Source organism: Ischnura elegans, chromosome 8 (genome assembly GCF_921293095.1).
Source record: "Ischnura elegans chromosome 8, ioIscEleg1.1, whole genome shotgun sequence".
In the NCBI taxonomy this organism is placed as follows: domain Eukaryota; kingdom Metazoa; phylum Arthropoda; class Insecta; order Odonata; family Coenagrionidae; genus Ischnura; species Ischnura elegans.
This window is the reverse complement of record NC_060253.1, coordinates 18,332,159-18,356,380: the sequence shown is the minus strand read 5'-3', so window position 1 is coordinate 18,356,380 and position 24,222 is coordinate 18,332,159. Positions and strand designations below refer to the sequence as shown.

Genomic DNA, 24,222 nt, shown 5'->3' with positions numbered 1-24,222 from the left:
AATTGGTTTTTAAATGATTAAAAAAAACTGTAAATATTCCTTACGTTAACGGCGCACAAACAATATCTCGCATTCTTTAAATAATTTTTATCAAAATGCGGCTGATTCCACATTCAAGTCTCCTGGTGATACATAAGTATGAGTCATCATGAGCGTTTAACAGGGGATAGTGTAATTACTTCCAATGTTGTGTTTAAGAGGTCCTCTGACCTCAATTTGTACATTAACACTCCAATTAAATTTGTACATAAGACCCTGCCTTTTTTACAATTTAAAATTAGAAACGTGCCTATCCCTCTGTGGACCTGCAGTGAAAACAGCGGGGGAAGCCCGCTGGGAGCGGGCGCAGCACGCTAGTTATATGTACTTGTCTAACATATGTCAACACATCTTTTTGATACTTACCACATAACGTTATTAACCGGAGTTATTGCGAGCAATGCCTTGTATTCATAAGCTGAAAAGCGTGTTGAATCATATTATGATGTCAAGTCAATTGCAAAACAATTTGCTGAGTTTTGTTGCATTGACTCTTCATTTCCTTTTCCAGGTAACGCAACTATTGGAATTACCTGCTATAACAATATAGGATGTGAAAAAGTCACAGATTCGAAGTGCAATGCAGCTATTGGAAAGGGGCAGTGTGCTTGCAAGGATGGAATGCATGCTAACGACGATGGGAAATCTTGTGTAGCAGGTAAGCCAGTAAAACTTTGAAAAATGATATGAAAGTGAGTCCTCTTTTTAGATCTATATTTGTGGGAATCAAATGCATTCGTAATAAATTTAGCAAATTTTTGTGTAGTTTCACACCCTTGAATTATTAACTGAGCCGAATTTCATTATAGTAATGCTATTCTGTTGACTCAATTATCGGATACGACCGTGATCTATATGATTGTTGAAAAACTAACATTTAAGACGAATTGGAGTGGTCAATTTCCCTATCTTTTGTTGGTATGACCAATGAGTTCAACGCATCGATTCTACGGTAAAATAACCCAACCCTGCTCCAGAACCATTAACAGCCATGTTCAGCTCATGAATCTCAAATTTCAACTCACTTTTCTTACGACCTATCGACACAACCCTTTTACCGCATTTCATTCACATTCTACGTTATCCACCAGTAGATGGTTTAAACATGGATAATTGTGTTGAAATTGCACGAATGAAGTCATTAAAACGGTGAAACCGAATTTGATTCGCATCATGAGTGAAAAATAAGAAAGAAAGTTATCGTTATGTAGATATTTTCCTGGATGGCTGAATAAACGTTGAGATTGGTTTTCGTAGAGGACATCTTACATAAAAAAAGAAATTGGTATCAACTTGTTACGCTTAAATTCCACGAAATATTACTAAAAAGTTGATTTTATTGCACCAACAACGAGATGATGGTTTGATATTTTTCCCCAATGCCTCCTAGGACGAAATGAAGTTATATTGCCGAGTAGAGGAACATGTTTAATCTAGAGTTACGATCTCTTAAAGAAGTACACTCGAAATATATGTCCCACGTCGGAGGTTGTCACGCATATCACGTGATCTATAAAAACGGCCACTCGTTTCATACAAGGGACAGGAGTAGTTTCTGCCTGTCAAGACAAAGGAAGCTACGCACTTCACTCAAGAGAATGAGCTACATTCATAAAATTTGGTAGAGAAACATTATTGTCATCTAAATACATCTAATTGCTTAATTCCATTCCTTTGTGACCCGTTAATCGATGTTTATCGGTAAAATTGCTATTTTATCTTAATAATTATTTAAAATAATATACCAACACTTCGATTATTTACTAAAAAGTGTATGGAGAAGATAGAGATACCACCTTCTAAAGCCATGAAGCTATAATGTTCTTCAGAATTTCGGTGAGAATAGTATGCAATACAGCAATCCAGAGTGTTTTCCCCGGGTTTCATTAGAGGCAAGAACCGACTTCATACAAGCATTCTCTGTTCCCCTAACGATTTCATGGCTCTAATCATGAATGAAAGATATAATTTTTCAAGGCTCCCATTTAAGTAACTATTTCAACTGTGTCCATCACTGAGTGAAAACCAATCTTACTCAAATACGACGAAAACGAATGATTTTTTTTTGCAATGAGGGCATTTTGAGGTGTTTCCTTGAGGTATTTGATAAACGTAAAGTATTTCATTCATTTCCGAGATTCTAAGGACGGAGAATACTGCGACAAACACGAAGTGGGGACAGGGAAAACAGTGTGTGACTCATAAGGATCATGCAGCTGCTAGAGTATGGGCAATGCTGGTGACGACCTGAAATGTGTTAAGGTGGCAAAGACCATGGTGGCCTATTTAAACGTTAGTTACGCACGACACTAAAGCAGCACATGGAGCAAGAATATCTACCAATTCGTAATGTTGAACACCATAACAATGTTATATTGCGAGATATTTCCTCGAGCGAACTTTTTCCATTGTATTTTGATTGTTTAATTAAGTGATTTTGACAGGTGAAATGTTAGGGAAAATGTATTCATACTCAATATTAGTTCTTGATAGAAATATTTGTGAAAAACGTTTACGATTTTGTGGGATGCCTGGAATATTTTCGGTGATGATGTTTCACATGTTTATTGTAATTGAACTGTGAAATACCGTAGCAAGTGTTGGATAAAAATTTTTGTTACTGAAGCCCCATCGGTGAATGATTGTTTAATTTGGGGAGCGTAATAGGCAAGATTTTGGAGGAAAAAACATTCATATTTATAATAACTTCTTGATACAAATATTTGTGGGGAATACGTTTACGATTCAATTAGAACAATTAAAATATCTCCGGTGATGATATTTCAATTTTTCCTTTTTATTGTATATCAACTTAGGCGAAGTTTTACATTTCAAATACATTTCATTATTAGGCTATCAATTAATAGAAATATAAAAATGATATCAGGATATCAACACTAAATGACAGTATATCAATAATACAGTTGTAAACGAAATTTCATTTAAAGTGGTACAGCCGATCATGAGTTATAATTGGTGTAACTAGACGATTTACGACTAATATAATTATAAAGATTTGATTTGAAATATGCTTAAAATTTCATCACCAAAAAAACCTAGTAATGATATCAGGTACGCACAAGTGCGTTTGAAGGAGGCAATTACGATGACACTCTAGTATGATTCTCAAGGACACATAGTAATTGTTATTGTTATCAATAATCGTAATAAATAATTGAAAAACACAATTAGCCCCTTGTACCGCACAAAGTAATATATTATTGGGAGAAATGTAATTGATTATTTAATAATAAACGTTGATTCCCAGGACTGTATATCTCAAAGTAGGAAATTTATTTTAAAAATTAGCCTTATACTAAAATTGGTAAAAATATTGTGAATTCATTATACATAATAAAAAGTTGAATAAGTATATTTTAATGAATGTATAATCAACGACAAATGCGGCTTCAGTGCTTGAACGTAAGTTTGGATAGGAACACTTGTATTTAAATGATGCAACAAAGACCGACGTACTCAAAACACAATTAATGGAAAGGCTCACCCCGTGTGTGTAGGAATGTGTATCTCTGCAATATGGAAATTATTCACGACCGATTAAATCGCCCTCTATCTGCATATTTTCCTCGAAAACTTTATTTTCAAAACGCGAGCCAGAATCTGTTTAACACGTGTGAGCACATTTGTTTGTCAGGCATCACATAAACTATTAGGCGCATTGAGCCATATTTTGATGTCAAGCCAAATGCAAAACATTAAGCTGAGTCTCGTTGTTCTGATTTTTCATTTTCAATGACAGGAAAGGCAACTATCGGAAGTCCATGCTTTATGAACACTGGATGCGAAGAAATAAAAAACTCGACGTGCAGCTCAAGTGATGGGGAAGGACAGTGCGATTGCAGCGTTGGATACCATGATCAAGGCGATGGAGAAACATGCGCACAAGGTAAACTGTGATGAGTCCAAAATATGTTTCAAAATGAGTCAAACTTTTGTCATAATGTTGTTTGTAAACCTAAGTTGTTAATAGCCCTAGTATAGTTGGTGTACTGACCAATGGTTCAATTCCTTGATTCCTTAATTAATTAAACTTACCCTACTCCAAAACAATTACAACCTTAGTCACAATTTTATTCGCTAATTTCAACCCACTTTTTATACTCCTTGATGACTAACCCTTTAACCCGAGCACTTCTCCCGATTGACCGATCAAATATTCCAAATATGACTCATTGTGTTATTGTTGCTGAGATGATGTTACTACGAATTTGAAACTCAATTTGGTTCAAATTTGAACTGAAATATTAGAAAAACCATATGGTTTTTGAGATATTTCTCGAAAAGACCGAGAAAGAAATTAGATAACGCTATACGATAAAACAGCATGCACGGAGAACAGCATAAATGGAATCGACTTATTTCTCACATGTTCCACAAAAATTTTCCGGAAGTTTTTTTTTCATGTATTACAAGACGAGGGGCTCGGTTGTAATGCGTTCTTTTCTACTTTCTCGTTGGAAAGAATAATAACTAATTTATTTCACTGGAGTAATCTTTTCTTTTCAGAAAATCACAGATTTTGAAAGTTTCTTTATATACTTAAGCAAATAGCAAAATTTATTCCCTGCATTAGAGGCCGCTACGCGTTTAGTTGAACTCACAACAATTTAATGCTGACAACTGAGCATAAATTTTCTCATGTGCTAGAGTATCCTTACCATTGATGTAAAACATATTATATTAGTGGGATGTTGTAATTACCAATTGTTTCACTTATTGTGACCGATGCCTTTAACATTTTGAACCTTCCTATTGTAAACCTAGCGATTTTCTAAAATCATGAACAACTATAACCGCCTCAGCATCGCTATTTTTATCTCAATTATTAACCTCCAACTACATCAACCTTCAACCCGAAACGATCTCCATTCTGCCTTTCACACTTGAGTTGTTTTTAAGCATGCTCCATCACGAAATTCTGTCTCTGATCGTAGTGTTTCAGCGGCGAAACTCGCTTTTGTTCAGAAATGAAAAATGAAGAATGAGAATGTCGTCATTCTCATATCGGCTGAAGCGAGTCGCTCCGCACATGTTCTCTTTGGCATTTCTAGGAAGTTGAATATATAACTCTTTAAGTGAGACGAAGAGCTTAGTTGTGATGCTTTTATCCAGCACCAAGTGGTACTTATGCTAGTGTATTTTATATATAGAGGCCACTTACTTATAACGCCTCAGCTTACAAGAGCAAGTTTGATGGATGAAGATTGTAAAGTAAATCTTAGAGTTTTGATCAAAAAACTACATTTGGTCGAGAAAACCGTTCATGAGGACCATCTTCATATCCCCTGAAGAAAACTTGAGTGTAATTACGGCTCAGAGGCATCATTGTGCTATGCCCCACACAATATTGTAATTTCAAATTTGAGATTTTTTTAAGCCCTTTCCATCAAGAAATTCTGGCTCAGATGATGGCACTTCAGCGGTCAAACCCACTTTTATTCAGAAATGATGTGAAGAATGAGAATGACGTCATTCACATTATGATAATGATCAAACTTTACTGATAATGCAATCAGATAAATCCAAATTAACTACAGCATGTGATAGTTAAGAACTATACCGACTCAACCGAGTAGTTCCGCACATGTTCTCAGAAGCATTTCTGGAAAGTATTATATTACACTTGAAGCAAGACAAAGAGCTCAGTTGTGATGCTTTTATGTAGCATGAAGTAGTGCGAAAAAACAGAAGGATAATATGACTCGAGTTTTCATATTTTATCATTACTTTTGGCTGAATAATATAGAATAATACGCACCTTTTGTCTGTAAAAAAAAGGCAAGACACCCGAGTTTTAGGAGCTCTAGCGTGTAAACGAATCAAACCAATGTCAAGTCAACAAAAATCTTATAAAAATAAATTTATTTCTGCGTCGGATCATATACTTTTAAAGGTCTTCGGATCAAGAAGTGTGCTAAAATCCTTTTTTTGGGCCACTTGAATATTATAGCTTCTGTATTATGGTTCCGTGTTATTGAAAATAAATCTCATACTAAAAATAAAACTTGATTAAATTCCTGAAAACATATAACATCGACTGACTTGGATATCAAGTATAATTAATATAGTGGAGAAAACGGGGCAGATTTACAAGGATGTGGGTTTTTGAATTTCGTATGCCTTCCGAAAATATCTTAACACCCTAGTCAAAATATAGCAAACATATCCCACATGTGGTAACTTCATCTCTGTACCTTTGCAGTGGTAAATTTTACCCAATCAGAGCAAACAGAGGTACAAATGCTAGCACTAGCAAAACTTGCCTTCTGATGCAAAGTTAGACATTGAATTCCATCCTGACTTGCGTAATTCATTGAATTCACATCAACGCAAATACAATTGATACCTTACAATAAGAAGGTTCAAATGCGTAATGAATCCTATACAATTTCTAAATGAATTATATGAAATACGATTATTAAAAATATTAATATACCAGAGCGTTACACATAAGGTACGTCTCCATCTGGCTTGGATTCAACACTAATAGAACATTATCTACACTGACCAAAATTATTGGACAACATAATTCATGAATTGACAAAAGAGAGTGAAGGATCACAATAGTGGTCAAGGACAAAGTGATCGGCGAATAATAGAATAGGTGAAATTGAATGGAATTCCTATGGAGAGATATGAGGCGTGGGGTACGTCAAAAGGAACCACGATATCAGGATATAATGCGTGCGAAAATAATTAGGAAATGTGATGTGTGTAATGAGAACAGTGACATTTAATTAAATCATACCAATGTTATTACCTTCAAAATGATCAATAAATGCACGCATTCGCACGTCAAAAGAAAACACAGATGTCTTCTTCCCACGCCTAAAAAAGTGATAATATTTTTAAAAATTAACGGCTTCCTGTAGAACTTTACGTTCATAATTTAAAATTCGGAATACTTTCCCGCGGAAAAACTCGTTTGGCGTACCACGTATCCAGTAGAAATATAGAAATAGCCTCTTGGACCCTTAAATGGCACCAGTAAGGTTTCCGAAATAATCAACATTCAGATCCTATCAGTGGAGACAGTTCACATTTCGCATTTCACTCAAGGCAAGGAGCTACGTTCGTAAATTTTCGTAGAGGAGCATTATTGTGTGCTATATATCACCTATTATACAATTTAACGCCTATGTGATCAGTTGAAGGAATTTTGCAAGGAGCCTTCTCTACGATGTCTTTCTGAAATTACTACCGAATTCAGAAACACCACGAAAACTAGCAATAGTCAGTGGAAAAGATATAGATACCACTTACTATGACTTGATTTTACAATTATACCGACGATGGGAGAAGAGAGTTATCAAAATGCAAAACAGGAAATCAAAGTAGTTCATCAAATCCAGAAAATAGCATTTGGGAGCGCATGAGTTTCGCTGAGAGGGTGTATGAATTGTATAAACTCTTCTCGGGGTACCGCGCGGGAAATATTATGAAAGAACGCTGACGTTTCGGGTATCGACTCGCTACCCAATCTCACGCCTAATGACAGAATATTACTATTAGCGTGTTTGTGTGTTATTATTATTATTGGGATTTGTGACTCTAATTAGGATTCAAAGAGGTCATTGTTCAAGGTCCTCTACAAAACAGCTATTTTAAACACTTAAGTCAGAAAAATTGAAGCATATAATTCAAAATTATGAGAGGAAAATTATGGTGAATATCACATCACATCATTCTGGATATATTTGATTAATAACAACAATATCTTTATTTTTCCAGATTCTAAGCTCGGGGATGCCTGCAGCAAATATAAAAATTGCACTGGTAATACAGAATGTACCTCAGAAGGATTTTGTACCTGCAAGGCCGGATTCTACGCGGGCAACGACCTTATATGTGTTGCAGGTGAGAAAGACAAAGTGAGCGGATTGAAAATTCAGTTCTCCACGGATTTTATATTTTAAATGGATCAAGAATACATTCCAATTCAATATGCAAATTACCATAGCAAGTGTCAGATCCCCGTGTGAAGCGATGGCATTCTTTCCGTTATTGGAGGAGTTAATGTAGTTCCCAAAAAGAAAAAAAATAATAGAGGATTAAATATGCGGGGATATTGCTTTTATTGTGGCTAGAGTGTTGGCTTCCTACCCCGTGGGCTTGGAGTCAAATCCCGGCTGTGGCATAGAATTTTCAGAGACTGCCTAATCCCTGCTTGAATGTTGTATGAAAGACATTTCAAGCGCAACACTCCGTCCGTCGAAGGGGACGTTAATCTGTGGTCTTCTGGGCTCCTTTCGTTTAGAGAAGGCTAACGCTGATGCTGGGTATTTCTCCATCTTCTTTTATACCCTACCTTCATGGCGCAAATGACCTCAGTTGCCAATCGCCTCCTACAAATATCATACATTAAAATATGCGTAATCTGAATATCTTCCATACAGCAACATTCACTGTCAAATTTGTATGTACATACGTTCCACTAGATTAATAAGACCTAATAGAATATTTCAGAATTTGGATTATCATTTGACTTAACATGCAATTATGTGCAGGATCATAACTTAGTCATTACATTTTTTGGCTAAATGTTTTACAATTTATATCACTATAAAGATGATAAGGGAAGTAACAGTACGTTGGAAGTAGGATACCACGAAGCGACTATGAGGAAAAATTCAAAATGATGAAAAATATCTACAGCCAACTTGCATTAACTTCTCATCCCATCCATCTTACTCAGATCGATGTTGTAATCGATGCATGAAATTATTTCATAATTTAAATTCTTTCGTAATCTAAATTATATTCTACACTTTCCATTTGGTTACCAAAGAATTTTTATCACATACCAATATTCTATTTGCCAAAGAAATATTGGCTTGATATTTATAACACATTTTCCGGCATAATTTAATTAATAAATCACTACGGTATTTCGGTTTTAAAGTGCTGCTTAAAAATTATGAACGAAAGTTATCCTCTTTTACCATTAAAGGTCGATAATAATGAAAGAAATGTAAATGCTAATTTGATTAAAACTGTTGATACTAAATAAAGAAATAAAATTATTCAAATAAATTTGAAACGTTAGGTATTCATTGTGCCAGAGAACAGCATTCATAATTTACAATTCATATTTAGAAGAGGCTTTGAAGACTAATGTAATGTAATGGAAAATAACTTCCGTCAAGTCCTCATCTAAAACCCCAACTGCTTGAACGTTAGCTAGATAAGGTGAACTCGTAATTTTAGGATATTCTCAAAGCAAAGTCTTTCTAAGGGAAAGGGAAACGCACATCCAATGTGTGTATTTTACTTAAATATGAATAGCAATCTCTTAAAAAAAGGCCGCCACTCTATATGTTACTTATCGTCGATTAATTTATCGCCAAAACGCTACCATTACATCAAGGATGTAAGCGTTACCACATAGTATTACTAATTCAACAGTAATCCACCAGTACAGCTCGATTCAAAACAAATGTAAACATTCAAGTCTTTACAAATATAATTTGTAGTGCACGGCTTAGACAATTGGTTTTCTGGAACTTTAAAAACCTAAGATGAACTGTACAGCGAGCCAATCATTGAGGGTACATATTCTTCAATCAGCACCTATCCAGCAGACTGTTACGACTCAGACACATATTTTCTTGGTTAATTTTATTGGTTACTATTTCTTGGATAAAGGTCTCCTGGGTCATTAGATATTTATATTTTTCTAGTGTGCTCCACAAGCGCTTTTGTTTTTCCCGACGATTCGTGGCCGTCGATGTTCACTTTTTTGGAGGAAAAAAGTCAGCTTTCCAGTGAGAAGTATTAATAGCCTGTCGTTCATGGTGAGGGTGAAGTTGGAAAGGGAGGGAGGGGTAGGAGGAGTTTCTATTTCGCTCGAAACCAAAACAGGATCTCATGCGTGAGTAAATAGAAGCTGCAATTTCTATAGCAGTCGTCTTTGCATTATCTTACCTCCGTCACTTTAGGTGGGATCTATATTTTGTCGCTTTTGGATTCGATTTAGATTTTGACACCTTAACAATGAATTTTAGAATCGAGCCCCATTGTAACAAGCGGGAAATCACGCCAGTTTGTCATTTTTGAGCCAGCCAATATAATTCAGATAAAATTTCAACCAGTAATATAAATTAATTGGATGCCGAAGTACAGTTTTTATGCCCAATAGGCACAACAATTGAATCCAGGTCCTTGCAATTGAATTTTCAGCATTTCCCATTTCAAACTCATGAGCATCGTCGGCCGTTTTTGGAGACGGGTGTGGTGTAGCTAAGGCAATCATAAAAAGTATAACCTGACCAATTATCATTCAAAATATAGATAACTACTGGATTATTACAGTAGCAAACAACAACCACTATTTGAAAAGAATTCTCAAGACTATCTATAGCACTTTTAAGGTGATGTTGGAAATAGCTAGACAAGGAAATGTATTGTTTCTTTTGCTCACGCTGGGCTGGATAGCATTTGGCTTAGGGTTGCTATTTCCACTAAAATACAGCTGCAGCGGCCCTTGAGGTCTCTCAGTGGTGATAGCCTATATTTTCGACACAAGGCCGCGTTGAACTGTATCGTGAGAACTGCCACGGCCCTAAAGGCTTACGTGGTTGTCAGTCTTCCGAATGACTCTTTGAGCGTCAACATATTTGTTCACTCTAATTATTTCTCTTTCGATTACAGTTATTGGATCCACGTGTAACGATACTGCTACCTGCGAAGACCTGCTTGCAAACACAGAATGCAATGACGGCCAATGCCAGTGTAAATCTGGATACTTAGAAAAGTCTGGCATATGTAAGCCAGGTGAGTCCTCACGTCGAATCGTACGCTAAGCATTCACTTCAATTGCGTATACTGTCCCATCCGCATCTCCTCAAGAAGGTTCCTCTACTAATATAAGATTGGGTTAAGTGATTTCAAAAATAACGACTTATTTTGCATGACTTATTTAAAATAAACGCAATATTTAAAATGAATGATATTCGATATTAAAAGTAGACGGAAAAGAAGTGCTGGAATAACTTTCGTTTTGAGTTTTTTTTACCTTGGAAATTATTGGCCTATTGGTTTCAGGTGTACATGTAACGAAGTCTCTCTGTGCTAACGTTAAAATGTATGAATGAACAAAATTTATCAACAGCGTACACGAAATACAATTGTTTTCATGAATTAAAACTCAATGGAACTTCCTTACTCCTCTCTTTTTCTTCTTTAATCCGAAGGTTGGTAGGAAGAACCTATCAAACTCTCTAAAATGCCAACCTTCTGCTTATTTGAGCAATCCTTCTCCTTCTTATCCTTAATAAATTGTCCTAAGTAACTGATTTGGGGTCCTCATTGATCTTTTTCCCTCCCTTAACTACTGTCAATATCGGACTATCATGACTCTTATCACGCAAAAATATTTACCCTGAGAGACATGAACTTTTATCCGGCAACAAACGATTTTGACTCAACTATTTTTTTTCATCCATTAGGAGCTGGAAGCTATTGCAACGAGACCGAATCATGCGGCGATCAATATGCAACTTGCATTAATAGCACATGCCAATGCAATGAAAATTATACGGCGATGGAAGGCGTATGTCGGCCAGGTGAGTAGTGGAGTTTAATTAAACGAACTTAAACAAGAAAACCCGAGATTTTTCAATGTAAAACACGAAAAAAAGGAAGAAATCCTAATGACTTATAGAAAATGTGATGATGGTTGCTGAGAGTTGTTCACGGGATAAGGCATTAAGTTTATTTGGGGGTCAAATGGTCACTGGAATAGAGCATTAACGTAGAAACGAAGAGCTTGTATTTTCCAAGCAACAGATCTAAGTTTTGATGAAACTTGATACATTTTAGGCGTTATTTAAATTTTTGACGAAGCCCCGATTTTAAATAATTTATATGAGCATCAAGATTGCGTATTAGTCTGACGATTACTATGTAATTAATGAATAAATGGATTCATGTAAAACTGAAAAACACACTTATAACTGAGAATTTTGATACAATTTGTACCCCATTAATTTTGGTGATAATTGGGTGACATTTTGTTAGGCTTCTGCTAAAAATATATTGAAATAACTTTTTTGGTGTGGCAAATATTTCAATATCAAAACCAGAAGCTCGAGCCGTCTCCAAATCAGATAGTAGTCAAAATATGGCTTAAAATCCAGATGGAAATCCCAATAAACAAACTAAGCCTCTTTTACGCACGAAAACCGATTGAAAAAGTTTGAAGTTTTAAAAAAATATTATGTAAGCGTCATTTCTTGTTTATGAATCCAGAAATCCTAAGTGCCTTAAAATCGCTTAAAAGGTAAATGTTGATATTTTTTTAACCTTTTTATTGTGGCGATAAAAAAGTGAAATTTGTTAGCCTCCTGCATAAGGTATACAGAAGTAATGTGTTTGGTGCACAAAGTAAACCAATGGAATTGAAAATTGGGATGTTTAGCACTTTAATGACATTTTGCTGCTATGCTTCAAAAATGGCTGGAATTGAAACTATGGAGACAATACGACCACATACACCCACTGTTGCCATATTTTATCATTTATACATTAATGTAACACACAATAATAAAGGGCCTGATTATTACATTTCTCTCATTGGAAGGTATGATCAAACTGTAAGGATCATCTACACTGAATGTTTCTCGTGTCTCCGCCCAAATTAAAAACTCCATCGTCGCAAACTTTTCGAAGAGCGCGTCATCGTCTTCAGGGCAATCTGATGCGGGGATTTAAAGATCGGGCTTATATACGACTGCTCAAGGTTCAAATCGTGAGTAATTGTTTGACACGCATAAATAGTGGGTTCAATGATTTGCCGAGGCGGAACTCTTGATTACATTTATTTTCTTTTCTTTTTGTCGGTCGAATTTCAATTGCTTCTTTCACCACCTTGTCCCAGGAGACTCGGGTGTGGCAGAGCAGCAATATATCCTCCCATCTGATGGCATGATCATTGTTGATTAAGTGCTCTTCCGACTTGTCAGGTTTTGCCTCCCTGAAGTGCTCCTACTGCCTCTTTAATCTTGGTTTCTATGGAGCTGCACTTTTCCCCATTGTACATTTCCCCGCACTTTTAACGGGGACTAAGGGCTTTTCCTCTGCCAACCATGAAATGTATTCAGTAGGCGCATCCACCAATCACATTCGGCTGGACCCCTGGGCACAGTTTTTTCCCCCTGTACCAGTCTGCCCTGAAAATGACGAGCAACAAGTTCTTCGAAACGTTGGCGACGATGTAATTTAAATACCCGAGAAATTATCAGTGCTCACATGCAGCGGAAAAGTGTCTCTTCATAAATGCAAGGTGTATAATACAATAAAACATAATAATATTTCGAAATACATCCCTAAATAGGAATTTGAACATTATCAGCCAATATTCTGAAGATAAAAGCATTGGTAATGAACATTAGAGACTGAAGTGAAATAATTGCTTCTCAGTGGTACGGAACTTTTTTCAATCGTGGGAAAAATGCAGTGTGGGTGAGGTAAAGCTACCATAAATAATTTGAAAATTTTCGAATTTTATGCTGTCATTGGGAACGTTAACGAAAATCACGAAAATTAGTTTCTTTGACTGATAACCTCTATTTCTGACGAATAAACACAAAACATCAGACGGTCGCACGCGTACTTGTAAAGTAAATAAATTTCGATAAAATACAGCCGAAACCAAAAGTTTCAAAACGCAATTCGGCACCGTAAAATACTGTGTGATAAATCTGAATTTTTATGTAGATTATTTGCCGATGAATACATACAAAAAAATGTATCCACACTCGCAATTTTCCAGAAGCATTTTTTGGACCACCCTAATGCTTTATCTTATCCTTGGTGAGCCATAATTGACACCAATTGACTACATTCAGTAATAGCCAACTGTTTATGTAAGTCGGTATGGTAATCATGGCTATCCGACCGACGGAGTACTACACTTGTACACACAACACTACCCTTCGCATAATATTCAAGCAAACATGGTGATGAAATGGAACCTAAAAACTCATCGAACATTATAGTGTTAGGGGTGGCTGTTATCTAGTAAGATTCGGGTGAAATTTAGCCTTGGTGCAAGCTGGGATGTGATAATACTTGAAATATCTACGTCGCCGACCGGGCTGGCATCCCGGACCACAGGATGAAAAGATAGCAATCATAATGGACTCACGAACCCGATCCCTATGATCGTTCTCTGGATGTAGTGAATTTTCGAAGAGAATCCGCGATACGACCTAAAATACATTTCAAGCAGTGAAATGAGCAATTGTCAAATGTGGGAGTGCATAGGAAAGAAGTGTGAAGTTGAGAAACACATTTGTAGGGCTAACACTCATGGGCAATCCATCAAAACCAATAATGAGGGAGTCATCATTGGAGCCTGATACTACAGTAATAGCACATGAGCCTTTCCGTGTTACATGGAGAATAGTGAGGCTTGAACCTATGAAAAATGAGTTAGATGGGCCTTTCATTTGGAATTCAGAGATATAATCACTAACACACTACTTTCATTTCCCCACAACAAAATGCATTTAATATTAGTCTTCCATTCACAGGACTACATGCGGAATGCGACGCAACAGACAACCCATGCATTGACTCAGTAGCTGTTTGTGGCCAAAACAAGACGTGTGAATGTCCACACAAATACAAGGAACACGGAAACAAGTGCCTGGCCCGTGAGTATATGTTTTCAATTAGTCAGCGTTTCTTCATTTGCTTCCTAAGCAGCTGATATCTTTAGAGCTAAAATGTTTGAGGAAATTCAAAAATTAACAGTTCAGATCTCACCAAACCTTGCATGATTATTCAAGAAACGATTTGAGATGGCAAACGTTCCATTTTCTAAAAGCCCGGTTGTCACAGTTACAATTACTGGGAGAACGGAAACAAGATAGTTCAAAATTCCTACTTAATATGAAAAAAATGTGGCCAAAATTGAAAGCCGTAAACAAGTTCTTTTTAAAGAAAATTAATTCCCCAAGGCCGTACTCTTTGATGGGAAGATGGGAGTGAGAAGTAATAATGCTAACACGGGAGGTAATGGCAAGATAAGACACTAACTGAAAATACAAACGTGAAACTCACACACGCACCTCGCGGATTTGCTCAAGGGAACAAATGACCGCGTGGGACACACGCACTCACGCACTCAGGTTTGTGGAGCCCTCGCTCACGACAGTGACCCACTCACACAAACGAAAAGGACATATGATAAAATAAATAAAAAATAAAACACGCTCTCTCTCACGCACCTCACGGGTTTGCTCCAAGAAACAAATGGCCGCGTAGGACACACGCACTCACTCACTCAGGTTTGTGAAGCTCTCGCTTACGACAGTGACCGTCACACACACGGGAGTTGGGAAGGTAGAAGGGTAAAAGTGCCCAAGAAGTATCTCCTGACACCAGGTGTTTCTCCTGCCAAGCAGGCCTCCTCAAAGGAGAATGTTCAAAATATTGCAATATTGAGCGTAGTTGATGGAGAGGTTGATGTAATTGGTCGAACGTCAGGGGTTGGGGGAGGTAAGGAGCCAATACTGAGGTGGGTCAAGAATTGCGGGGGTGGGGGAAGGAGTGGGGGTAAGGGAGTCGTTGGGATATGGAAAGGGGGGGGGGATGGAAAATTACGGAGCGGTTGGAAGAAAGCCGTTATTAGATGTTTTGTGTTTTGAAATCAGGGAAAAAAGGCAAGATGTTGTTGGACCTTGGTCACTGTTCATAGTTATGCCTTTGTGTTTTTGTATGTGGATAGATTCATAATAGTCTAATAAATGGTCTGGGGCGTGTTTTACAAGGCTGATGTCATTGATGGTGATAGAATGAGAATTTGAGGCCATATGATTTGCTACGGATGATTTATTGAAGTGACCGAGTCTAAAGCACGCAATGTGCTCCTTGAAGCGAGTGTTTAAGTTCCTCCGTGTCTGCCCTATGTAGGCTATATTGCACTCCGGACAGGTGACTTTGTATATTCCGGACTTCTGTAGGGGTTCAATCGGGTCTTTAGGGTTGCCAAGGAGGGTTCTGAGTTTATTGTTCGACACATAACACGGTTTAATGTTGTGTTTTCTGAAAACACCTTCGAGTCCTTTAGTGGACGTTGGGTCAAATGGCAGTTTTACGTATTTTTGGTCTTTGGATGAGATAAGTGTCGTGCTGTCTTGAATACGTTTCTTGTGTTTCTGTTTTTTGAGGATCTTATCGATGAGCCGATCTGAATAGCCATTCGATGTGGCGGTGTGTTTAATGTATTCGAGTTCCTTTTGAAAATTAGTTTTGTTCATCGGTACGTTGAGTAAACGGTGAATAAGGGAGCGGAAGGCTGCGTGTTTGTGACTGCTGCGGTCGAGTTCTTTTTTATGTATCTTGAGAAATGATATGTAAACAAGTTACGAAAAGTCTTCTGGGATTTGCAAGTAATATTTATTTGTGTGTTAAATGAGAGATACAAAGTATGTATAACATGTCCACTTTAATGTTGACTCGCACAAGTAGTTTGACGCAGTCATTCGTTATCTTCAGGTAATTTTGGAGTGGGTTCAGGTAATGTTGGGCTGTGGGAATTTTTTCTACCTGGCTTAGCTATGAACTGACGACGGGGAGTGGGATGATATTTAAGACTAGGAGATAGTATCGGGGAAGGCTTATCCTTACACGAGGTATAATAACTTGCACAACCCGGAGCCATGCAAAGTACGTGAAGGTGACACATGCATGCAGCGAAACTAGTTGTACGAATCAACATTATATTGGTCTACATCTTGTACATACATTTCATTTTCCATCGGTTTGATCGAAAACGTCTCCCCTCTCACCATGCTATTATTTTTGGGTATTTGATTGACAATTATTTCTCAAATTTCAAAAGCTTTTATTGTAAAATGGAAACGAGAATCCATTTTAGTTCGTAGATAACAAGATGTGTTCCAATAAAAGTGTAATGCCCCTTCGCCCCTTTGCCTCCTTTGCCCCTGGGCGCCGTGCTATCCCCGAAACGAGGATCGGCGTAGCCGCGGTTAGCGACTCTCCCCTCCGACCGACCGCGGCAGGGAACGGCGAAGCGGTTCGGGTAGGCGGCCGACCAAGCCGGCCGCATAGGGAGTTCTAGGGGATCGAGCCCTATAGCCCCCGAAGACTTTTTGGGCAGCGGTAGGAGGATGAGCGATGACGTTCCGAAGACATTGCTGTCGAAGCCGGCGGTGGATCAGCCTAGGGGCCGCTTCTATACCCCCTGGCCGGCGATGCCGGCCCCTAATACTTTCGGGTCAGATTATTCCAATAGAAATTCTTCGGGCACCCACCAACTTGGACGGCGAAGCCGGACTCGGGGCTTTTAAGGGGCGTAGCCCCCTTAGCGAGCGTGCGGAGCATACAGAGTACATATATACAGAGTACAGAGTACATACATATATATACACGAGTCTCCTCCCTAACTCTGAGGAAGTTGGATGTATACCACCGAAAATTTAGTATAGTAAAGTAATATATTTCTCTCTGTATTATTTCTCCCTTGCAGATGAAATAGATGTGCGAGGCATTGTCGCCGTCGGAGGTGGTTATACTGTTGTCTACGTCATCGTAGGACCAGTCGTATTCGTTTGTGGCGGCTACGGAGTCTACTACGTCTACGACTAGTGAGTCTACTTAATGATCTCAATCTTATGAAATCTCATCAAATGCCAGAATTCGATATGATTCAAGCATTTACTTAACCCCAACCCTCTCTCTGAAATAGTATCGTGACTTTTGTTTTATTTTAGTATTCGACGGGAGGTTAAACCTAGAAGTGCACTTTTCTTTTTTCAATCATAAAGTGGACACTGGGGTCCAGCGGACCCCATGACTTTAAAAAAATTTTTTTCATCCCCCTCATCTTCATAAATTTCACAAATTTTGCGGCGTCAATTGAGTTTTCTGTTGTGACATGGTCTGTTTGGGTATATTTCGGGGAACTGAGTGGTGTCCATGTTCGCGCTGTGTGGGAGACGGTCGGGTTGAGAAAATGCGGGCGCAGGAGATGACGTGGAATCCTAGATTTTGAAGGTCGGAGAGAATTTGATCATCATCTACCGAAGGGAAAGTTCCTCTCAGGGCAAATTCTCTGAGCCTGTTTTCAGGAAAGCAATATATGTTGTTAGGGATGTGAAGATGGTTTAGGACAGTCCTTACTGTCGCAAAATCAGCTGTGGTTGAGCATTTTATAATCGCTGCGGTTGCATGATAAATGGGGGGAATTGGCAGTTTTTAATTAATTCGGCGTGGAGAATTGGCCAGTTGGCTGGTTGAATTTAGATTTGTCAGCTACATGAGTAGGGGGAATATTAGATCTAGTTGGGACGGAGGTTGGAGTAGGTTGTAAGCCTTAGCTTCATTGCTTGTATTAGCAATGACGGGTAAATTGGCCCTTTATGGGGCCTGCCCTGAAGTAACTGCAATAGCATTAACATGGTGGTAGTCGGTATGCGAGGTTTTTGCATCTTAATCAATTACTGAAGGAATAAAATCGGCCGTTTTAACCCATTTACGGCCAACGTTAATGTTCGGTAGAAATTTTGAAATTTATCATCATATTTAGAGTTAATAGGTACTAAAAAGAAAATTTGAAAATTTTGGGGCCTAAAAAAATTATTTATACCAAAAAGATAATGGTGCGTTTTCGCACCTTAGGCGGAACGTGAGTACTTTGGTACCTTTTGCACTCGGAATTTTTCTGCTCATATACCAGTAGCCTACTCAGAATTTTATTTTTAAATGCCCCTGAATTTAAGAATGATAATATTTTATGAAATAGAGTATTATGTTTCGCTAAAATAAAGTGTTTATTTGACAAATTACGCTTTCAGATTGATTAATAAGCATTATTTATTCATTAATCTCTAAATTTTTCCAAACAGTGATACAGGGTGTGTTAATTAAGTTTCAAGACTGATTTTTTATCGCGCAGCGGAGCGCTTCCAGACCGGTAACGTGGCCCTGGCTGGGTGGAGGGGGGTCTCAGGTAAGCGACCAATCAACGCCAGTTGCTGGCAAAACGCTGGAGTGAAAGCATCACGTGCGAAGTCGGAGTGTGTTTGTTGATCACGTCGAAACATCGCGAGTGTGAAAATGCAGCTTTTGAAGGAGCAGCGTTATTCCATAAAATTCTGTGTCAAACTAGGCAAGAACGGCGTGGAAACGCTTCAGTTGCTTCAACAGGCCTACAAAGAAGACGCAATGTCACGTGCGATGGTTTTCATGTGGCATAAGCGGTTTAAAGATGGCCGCGAAGACGTCGAAGATGATGATCGTGCTGGAAGGCCTGCAACGTCGCAGGACGAAGAAAATCTGGCCAAACTGCGGGAAGTTTTGAACAGTGACCGACGCTTGAGCATTAGACTCATCGCGGATAAAATGAATTTGAACTACAGTTCCGTGTTTCAAATGGTTACTGAAGATTTGAGAAGAATTGAGTCCGCCCGGAGAAGAAAGACGAGTGGGTGCTGCACCACGACAACGCTCCCGTGCACACTTGTCTCGCCGTCACCCAGATTTTGGCCAGAAACAAGGTGGCAACGCTTCCGCAGCCACCCTTTAGCCCGGACTTCGCCCCCAGTGACTTCTTTTTGCTCTCCCGCATGAAGAAGAACTTGAAAGGGAAGCGGTTCGGCACAGTCGCAGCGGTTCAAACGGCTTCGACGCAGAGTTTGAACACCATTCCAGTAGAGGAGTTTCAGGAAGCCTTCCGACAGTGGAAAACTCGCTGGCAGCGGTGTATCGACTCAGAAGGACACTATTTAGAAGATTTTTAGTTCGCTATATATAAATGTTTAATAAATTTCTTTTCCTGAGACCAGTCTTGAAACTTAATTAACACACCCTGTACCTTCTAAAACATTCCCCCTCATGAATCCCTGGGCGGTTTTCACATGTTTCGCAAAAGTAAATTGTCTCTATTCTTCCTCCGCTAACGTTTCTTTTCGAACAAACTACACAGTCCTTGTGTTTCTTTTTTTCAGAATGTGGCATGATGATATGAAGTTTTCCATTCAACCTTTGTAGAGGGTCTGATGGTTTTGGTCGGCCACTGGGAGTTGTACCACCCATCCTGAAATCTCCAACATGTTCTGCAACTAACTGCCTAATGAATTTCACATGCTAAATACACTTTTCACCTTTTGTTTTGTGGCACTCTTTGTATAAATGTACGAATTTACTGCACTAACTTCTAAGCCCCAGAAAAATAGCTTTATCCACCATTTCAATTTCATTTTGTCTTTCTAATAAAGCAATAGGTACATGTATAGTGATCAGCAGTGTCCACGCCACCCATAAATTTCGTGTAGTTCACAACGACTTTCGGCTTGACTACTCTCTGAATTTCAGCACTACCTCGTACCCTTCTTTCCTCTACCTCCGTTTCAGAAGTGTCCCAGATGCTTAGTAACGTAACCACTCTTTTGTAGTTCAATGAGAGCAGTAATGTGTCCCTGTCTCTATGGACAACCAACTCCCCTTTTTTCGGCCTGGGATTTTTTTTATTAGGGCTGGGTTGTCTTTCCTGTTGGGCATTAGAGTCCCTGTCAAGTGGCACTTATATTTTAGCAACTCCTTAGCAAGTGTTGCGCTTGTGTAGAACATATCAAGAAAGACATGAAATCCCTGAGCTTCAGGAAGAAATTGCTTCAATCTGCCATAAAGTTCTAGTACAATTTTTGAAGTAAATGGTAGGTTAGATCTAGCAAGGGAGTCAGACGTTACAGAACCGAAGTAAGGAATAAAAGAATAGGTGTAGCCACATCGGGAATCTGCGAGGACAGAGATACGAATTCCCCATTTGGTGGGTTTTTGGGGTTGTACGTAATGAAGCGCACTTTGCCCTTGAAACCCACAATAGACACATCCATGGCTATCTCGCGTCCTGGAAAGAATTTCACTCTGAACTTCATGTATAAATAATTAAAAAACGAAATGACCTTCTTTTTTCTGGTCCTTGTATCATTTATCCCCGCTTTTTCATTTTTTAGATTTAGCATCCAAAATATTTGGAAAAACCTTTCCCTTGTGAAGATTGCACGAAAAAATGGTACATGAGAGACAAACTCTAACGACCAATAATCCTATGTATTTGGTTGATGAATAATGCCCATTTTCAATATAATGCCGAGAAATCCTTCATTTACTTCGCGGTGAAGTCAGTCCAACTATTCCAAGTTAATCTCTTGGCTAGTATCCTATTTTGAAGTTTGCTCTGTGCATAGATATTTGTCTCACAGGCGATTCTTTCTATCAAGACTTCTGTAAAAAACAAACGAAAAATTTGAATGGGATTCACACCGTCATGCCTGTGGACCAAAGCACACTTGTCCAGTGGAGAAGGAAGGACCTTTTCGGAGATTGGTCATTCACACTGAAATCATTCCATTTTCGCGTCAGTTTTTTCACTTTGAATGCCAACGTCATCGCTTTCTTACTCATCCACGCAGTCACTAGAATAAGCAATTCTTTGTAGTTTTATACGTATTTTATGTGTAACTTGGATGTCACTATCACTGTCACTTTTTGTCAGTTCCAGCTGATGAAATAGGTGATTCCTCCTTTTTGCAGGTTTACTAGGGCCGGCAACAGGCTCAACTTGTGTAGATATATGACTGTTGGATAATCCACCTTCATCACTAGAACTACTTCCGGATGTATCTTCACTTCATTGTCACTGCTTTCACAAAGAATTTCATCAACAAATTTGCTGAACTTTTCCATGGCCATGGTTGAGTTTTGGGATAGGACCTACAAAAGACTACCTCCGTGATGGATTTAGTTCCCGTATACAAGGTGTCATAAAGGGAGTGTGTTGAAATGGTAACGAAACAAATGTGCAAAATGTGCACAAAAGAATCAAGTAATAGAGAAGAGTCATTCAAGCAGCGAGCGTATCTTATTCGGCGTGCTCTCGGAATAATATGCAGGCAAACAAAAAGTATCTATTTCATCGAAAGGTTTTCTTCGCTTGATAGGTATTAATAATCCTTATTTAAGCCAATCGCTACCTGCCAGCAAGGTGTTCTACGCTACCGCCATGCTGTGCTTTTCTTCAACTTCGGAATTTCTTTGCGCATGCGCATGCAAGCATTGCGTATAAAAATGAATAACGAAAAATTGTGTACCGGTAGTACCGTAATATTATAATACATATACCTACCATTGCAGATTCTCCCAATTTCAATGCAATGGATTTTTCAATGTAAACCAACCTCCTCTCCGTGTATGAATATTCGATTTACTTCCACTATTTTTACTACGGATTGTATAATACCTTCCGACCGCTTCATATCACAAAAGTCTCTTCTTCTCGCTCAGTGGTACCGTGACGAACGATTTTCCGCTAGCTTTAAGCGTTGTAGAACGACATTTTGGCACAAAACACACTTTATATGTAGATTTTTTGCTGGCATCCATGCTACCACGGACATTCAAGTCATTAAGCAGACGCTGTGAATCACTGGATTGAAGGACTTTGGGGAGGAGGGTGTTCAGTGTAGAGGAGTGCCCTACGTAAGGCACTGCATTATTGTTTCAATCATGATGTTAGCCTTCGTAGTCAATCGTTATTAATTACGACGCGGATCCAAGGCGGCTATAGCCATGTGAATTTCTTTTGCCAGTCGTAATAAATTGCTAATTATTGTATGGAAACTATTTGAAGTCACATCGTGAAGGTATTATGACCCAACAGTTAATATTTACATTATTGTAACTCAACACTAGTGTCGTAATTAATTTATTTAAAAAAGTCGATATTTGTGTTTTCCTTTGAAAGAAGAAAATATGCTTCTAGCCCTACCGCCAAACCTCGTCAGAATACTGTGAAGTATTTCTAATGAATTTTATACATTTCGACATGATATCCATCCAGCGTAATATTTTGCTATGATAAAATACAATGAATTTCCTCTTATTAATAGTTCTTCCAATCATATTCACTTCTGTATGTACCATAACCAATCGTTAACAATGCTTTTACATTTTTTATATTAAAGTAGACGTGCACCACTTTTGTCAATGCATTTAAAAATCTTGGAAGATCCATTACAAAGCGGTTATCTAAGATACTGTGCATTTGGAGTGCAGGTAAAACTTAGTTTTTCTTTGAGAAATATAGTTTTTGCTCGAAGCGTTGAAGGTATCCTCTCAGATGGTGCGTCGTCTGCATGCACACCTAGCAGCCTGCATCAAAGCGGCGCTGCGCTCTCTTACCAAGGTCACCTACCGCTGGCGTCACACGGCGATTACCCATCATTCATACTTATCGGTCGCGTTTTTGCGCGCTTGAAATTTTTCGCTTTTCATTTGAACGCGAAAAATATATATCTTCATTAAAAAATCTAAAACCGTGAAATACATACTCCATGAGTAAAAATCTTTCGATTAAGGCAATAAAAAAATTGGAAACCACCCTATTTTGCACTAAAACAAATATGCTTGTTTTTTGGGATGTTTCCGGGCGATTTGAAGGCTAAAGAGAAAGATCAACGTGTGTACAAAAATTAGAACCGAGGCCCACCATGGCCAAGAATCCTCATGGCTGATGGTGTAAATAAAATATGATATCCTGAAATATATTACGATTTACACTCTACACTTATTGCCCAATGAAGGTGTAGATTATCAAAAAATGTATATATACATTTATATACAAATAAAATGGGAATGGAACAAATTAAAATAATGGAAAATAGCGCGTGTCGAGTGACACTCGAGTTGGCAGTGAGCCAGGCTATGTCGAGTGTCACTCGACACCCGAGTGGAAAAGGAGTGAAAAATATGCCTTGAAAAAGCAAAATATTTTTCTTTTCCACTGTTTTATTTATAACCACATAAAAATGCCTAATTTAGTATTAATCATCATTATATAAATATTCATACAATATATAAACCCTTTCATATATGAAAATATTTTTTAAAAATTTGGATGTGAGGGCACATTACATTTTGCACAAACATATACTGTGTGGTTTTTACATGGCCTGCACCTTCTCCTTGACACATTTTTCTCGATAATATGGCCTACATTATCTTTTTTGATGTCTTCTGGTAAGAAATTACGAGATGGTCTGCCTTTATTCGGATTTGATTGTCCCTCTGTATGTGTATCTTCGCGATTGAGAAATCTTGTGCCTTGTAGCCTTCCTGTATATTTTCCATGAA

The 24,222-nt window shown here is 38.2% G+C and overlaps 1 protein-coding gene across 2 annotated transcripts in view; it reads left to right on the top strand.

Moving 5' to 3' along the window:
- The window catches only part of LOC124164333 (cell death abnormality protein 1-like), a 53,519-nt gene extending 30,139 nt beyond the window's left edge, over positions 1–23,380 (top strand). For both annotated transcript variants that reach the window (XM_046541606.1, XM_046541605.1), the window contains 8 exons: positions 551–697; positions 3,800–3,946; positions 7,792–7,917; positions 10,711–10,833; positions 11,508–11,624; positions 14,595–14,717; positions 17,558–17,675; positions 21,625–23,380. In XM_046541606.1, coding sequence (XP_046397562.1) covers positions 551–697; positions 3,800–3,946; positions 7,792–7,917; positions 10,711–10,833; positions 11,508–11,624; positions 14,595–14,717; positions 17,558–17,675; position 21,625 — 902 coding nt within the window. In that variant the 3' untranslated portion in view covers positions 21,626–23,380. The remainder of the gene's footprint in view (positions 1–550; positions 698–3,799; positions 3,947–7,791; positions 7,918–10,710; positions 10,834–11,507; positions 11,625–14,594; positions 14,718–17,557; positions 17,676–21,624) is intronic.
- The last annotated feature ends 842 nt before the right edge of the window (positions 23,381–24,222 follow it).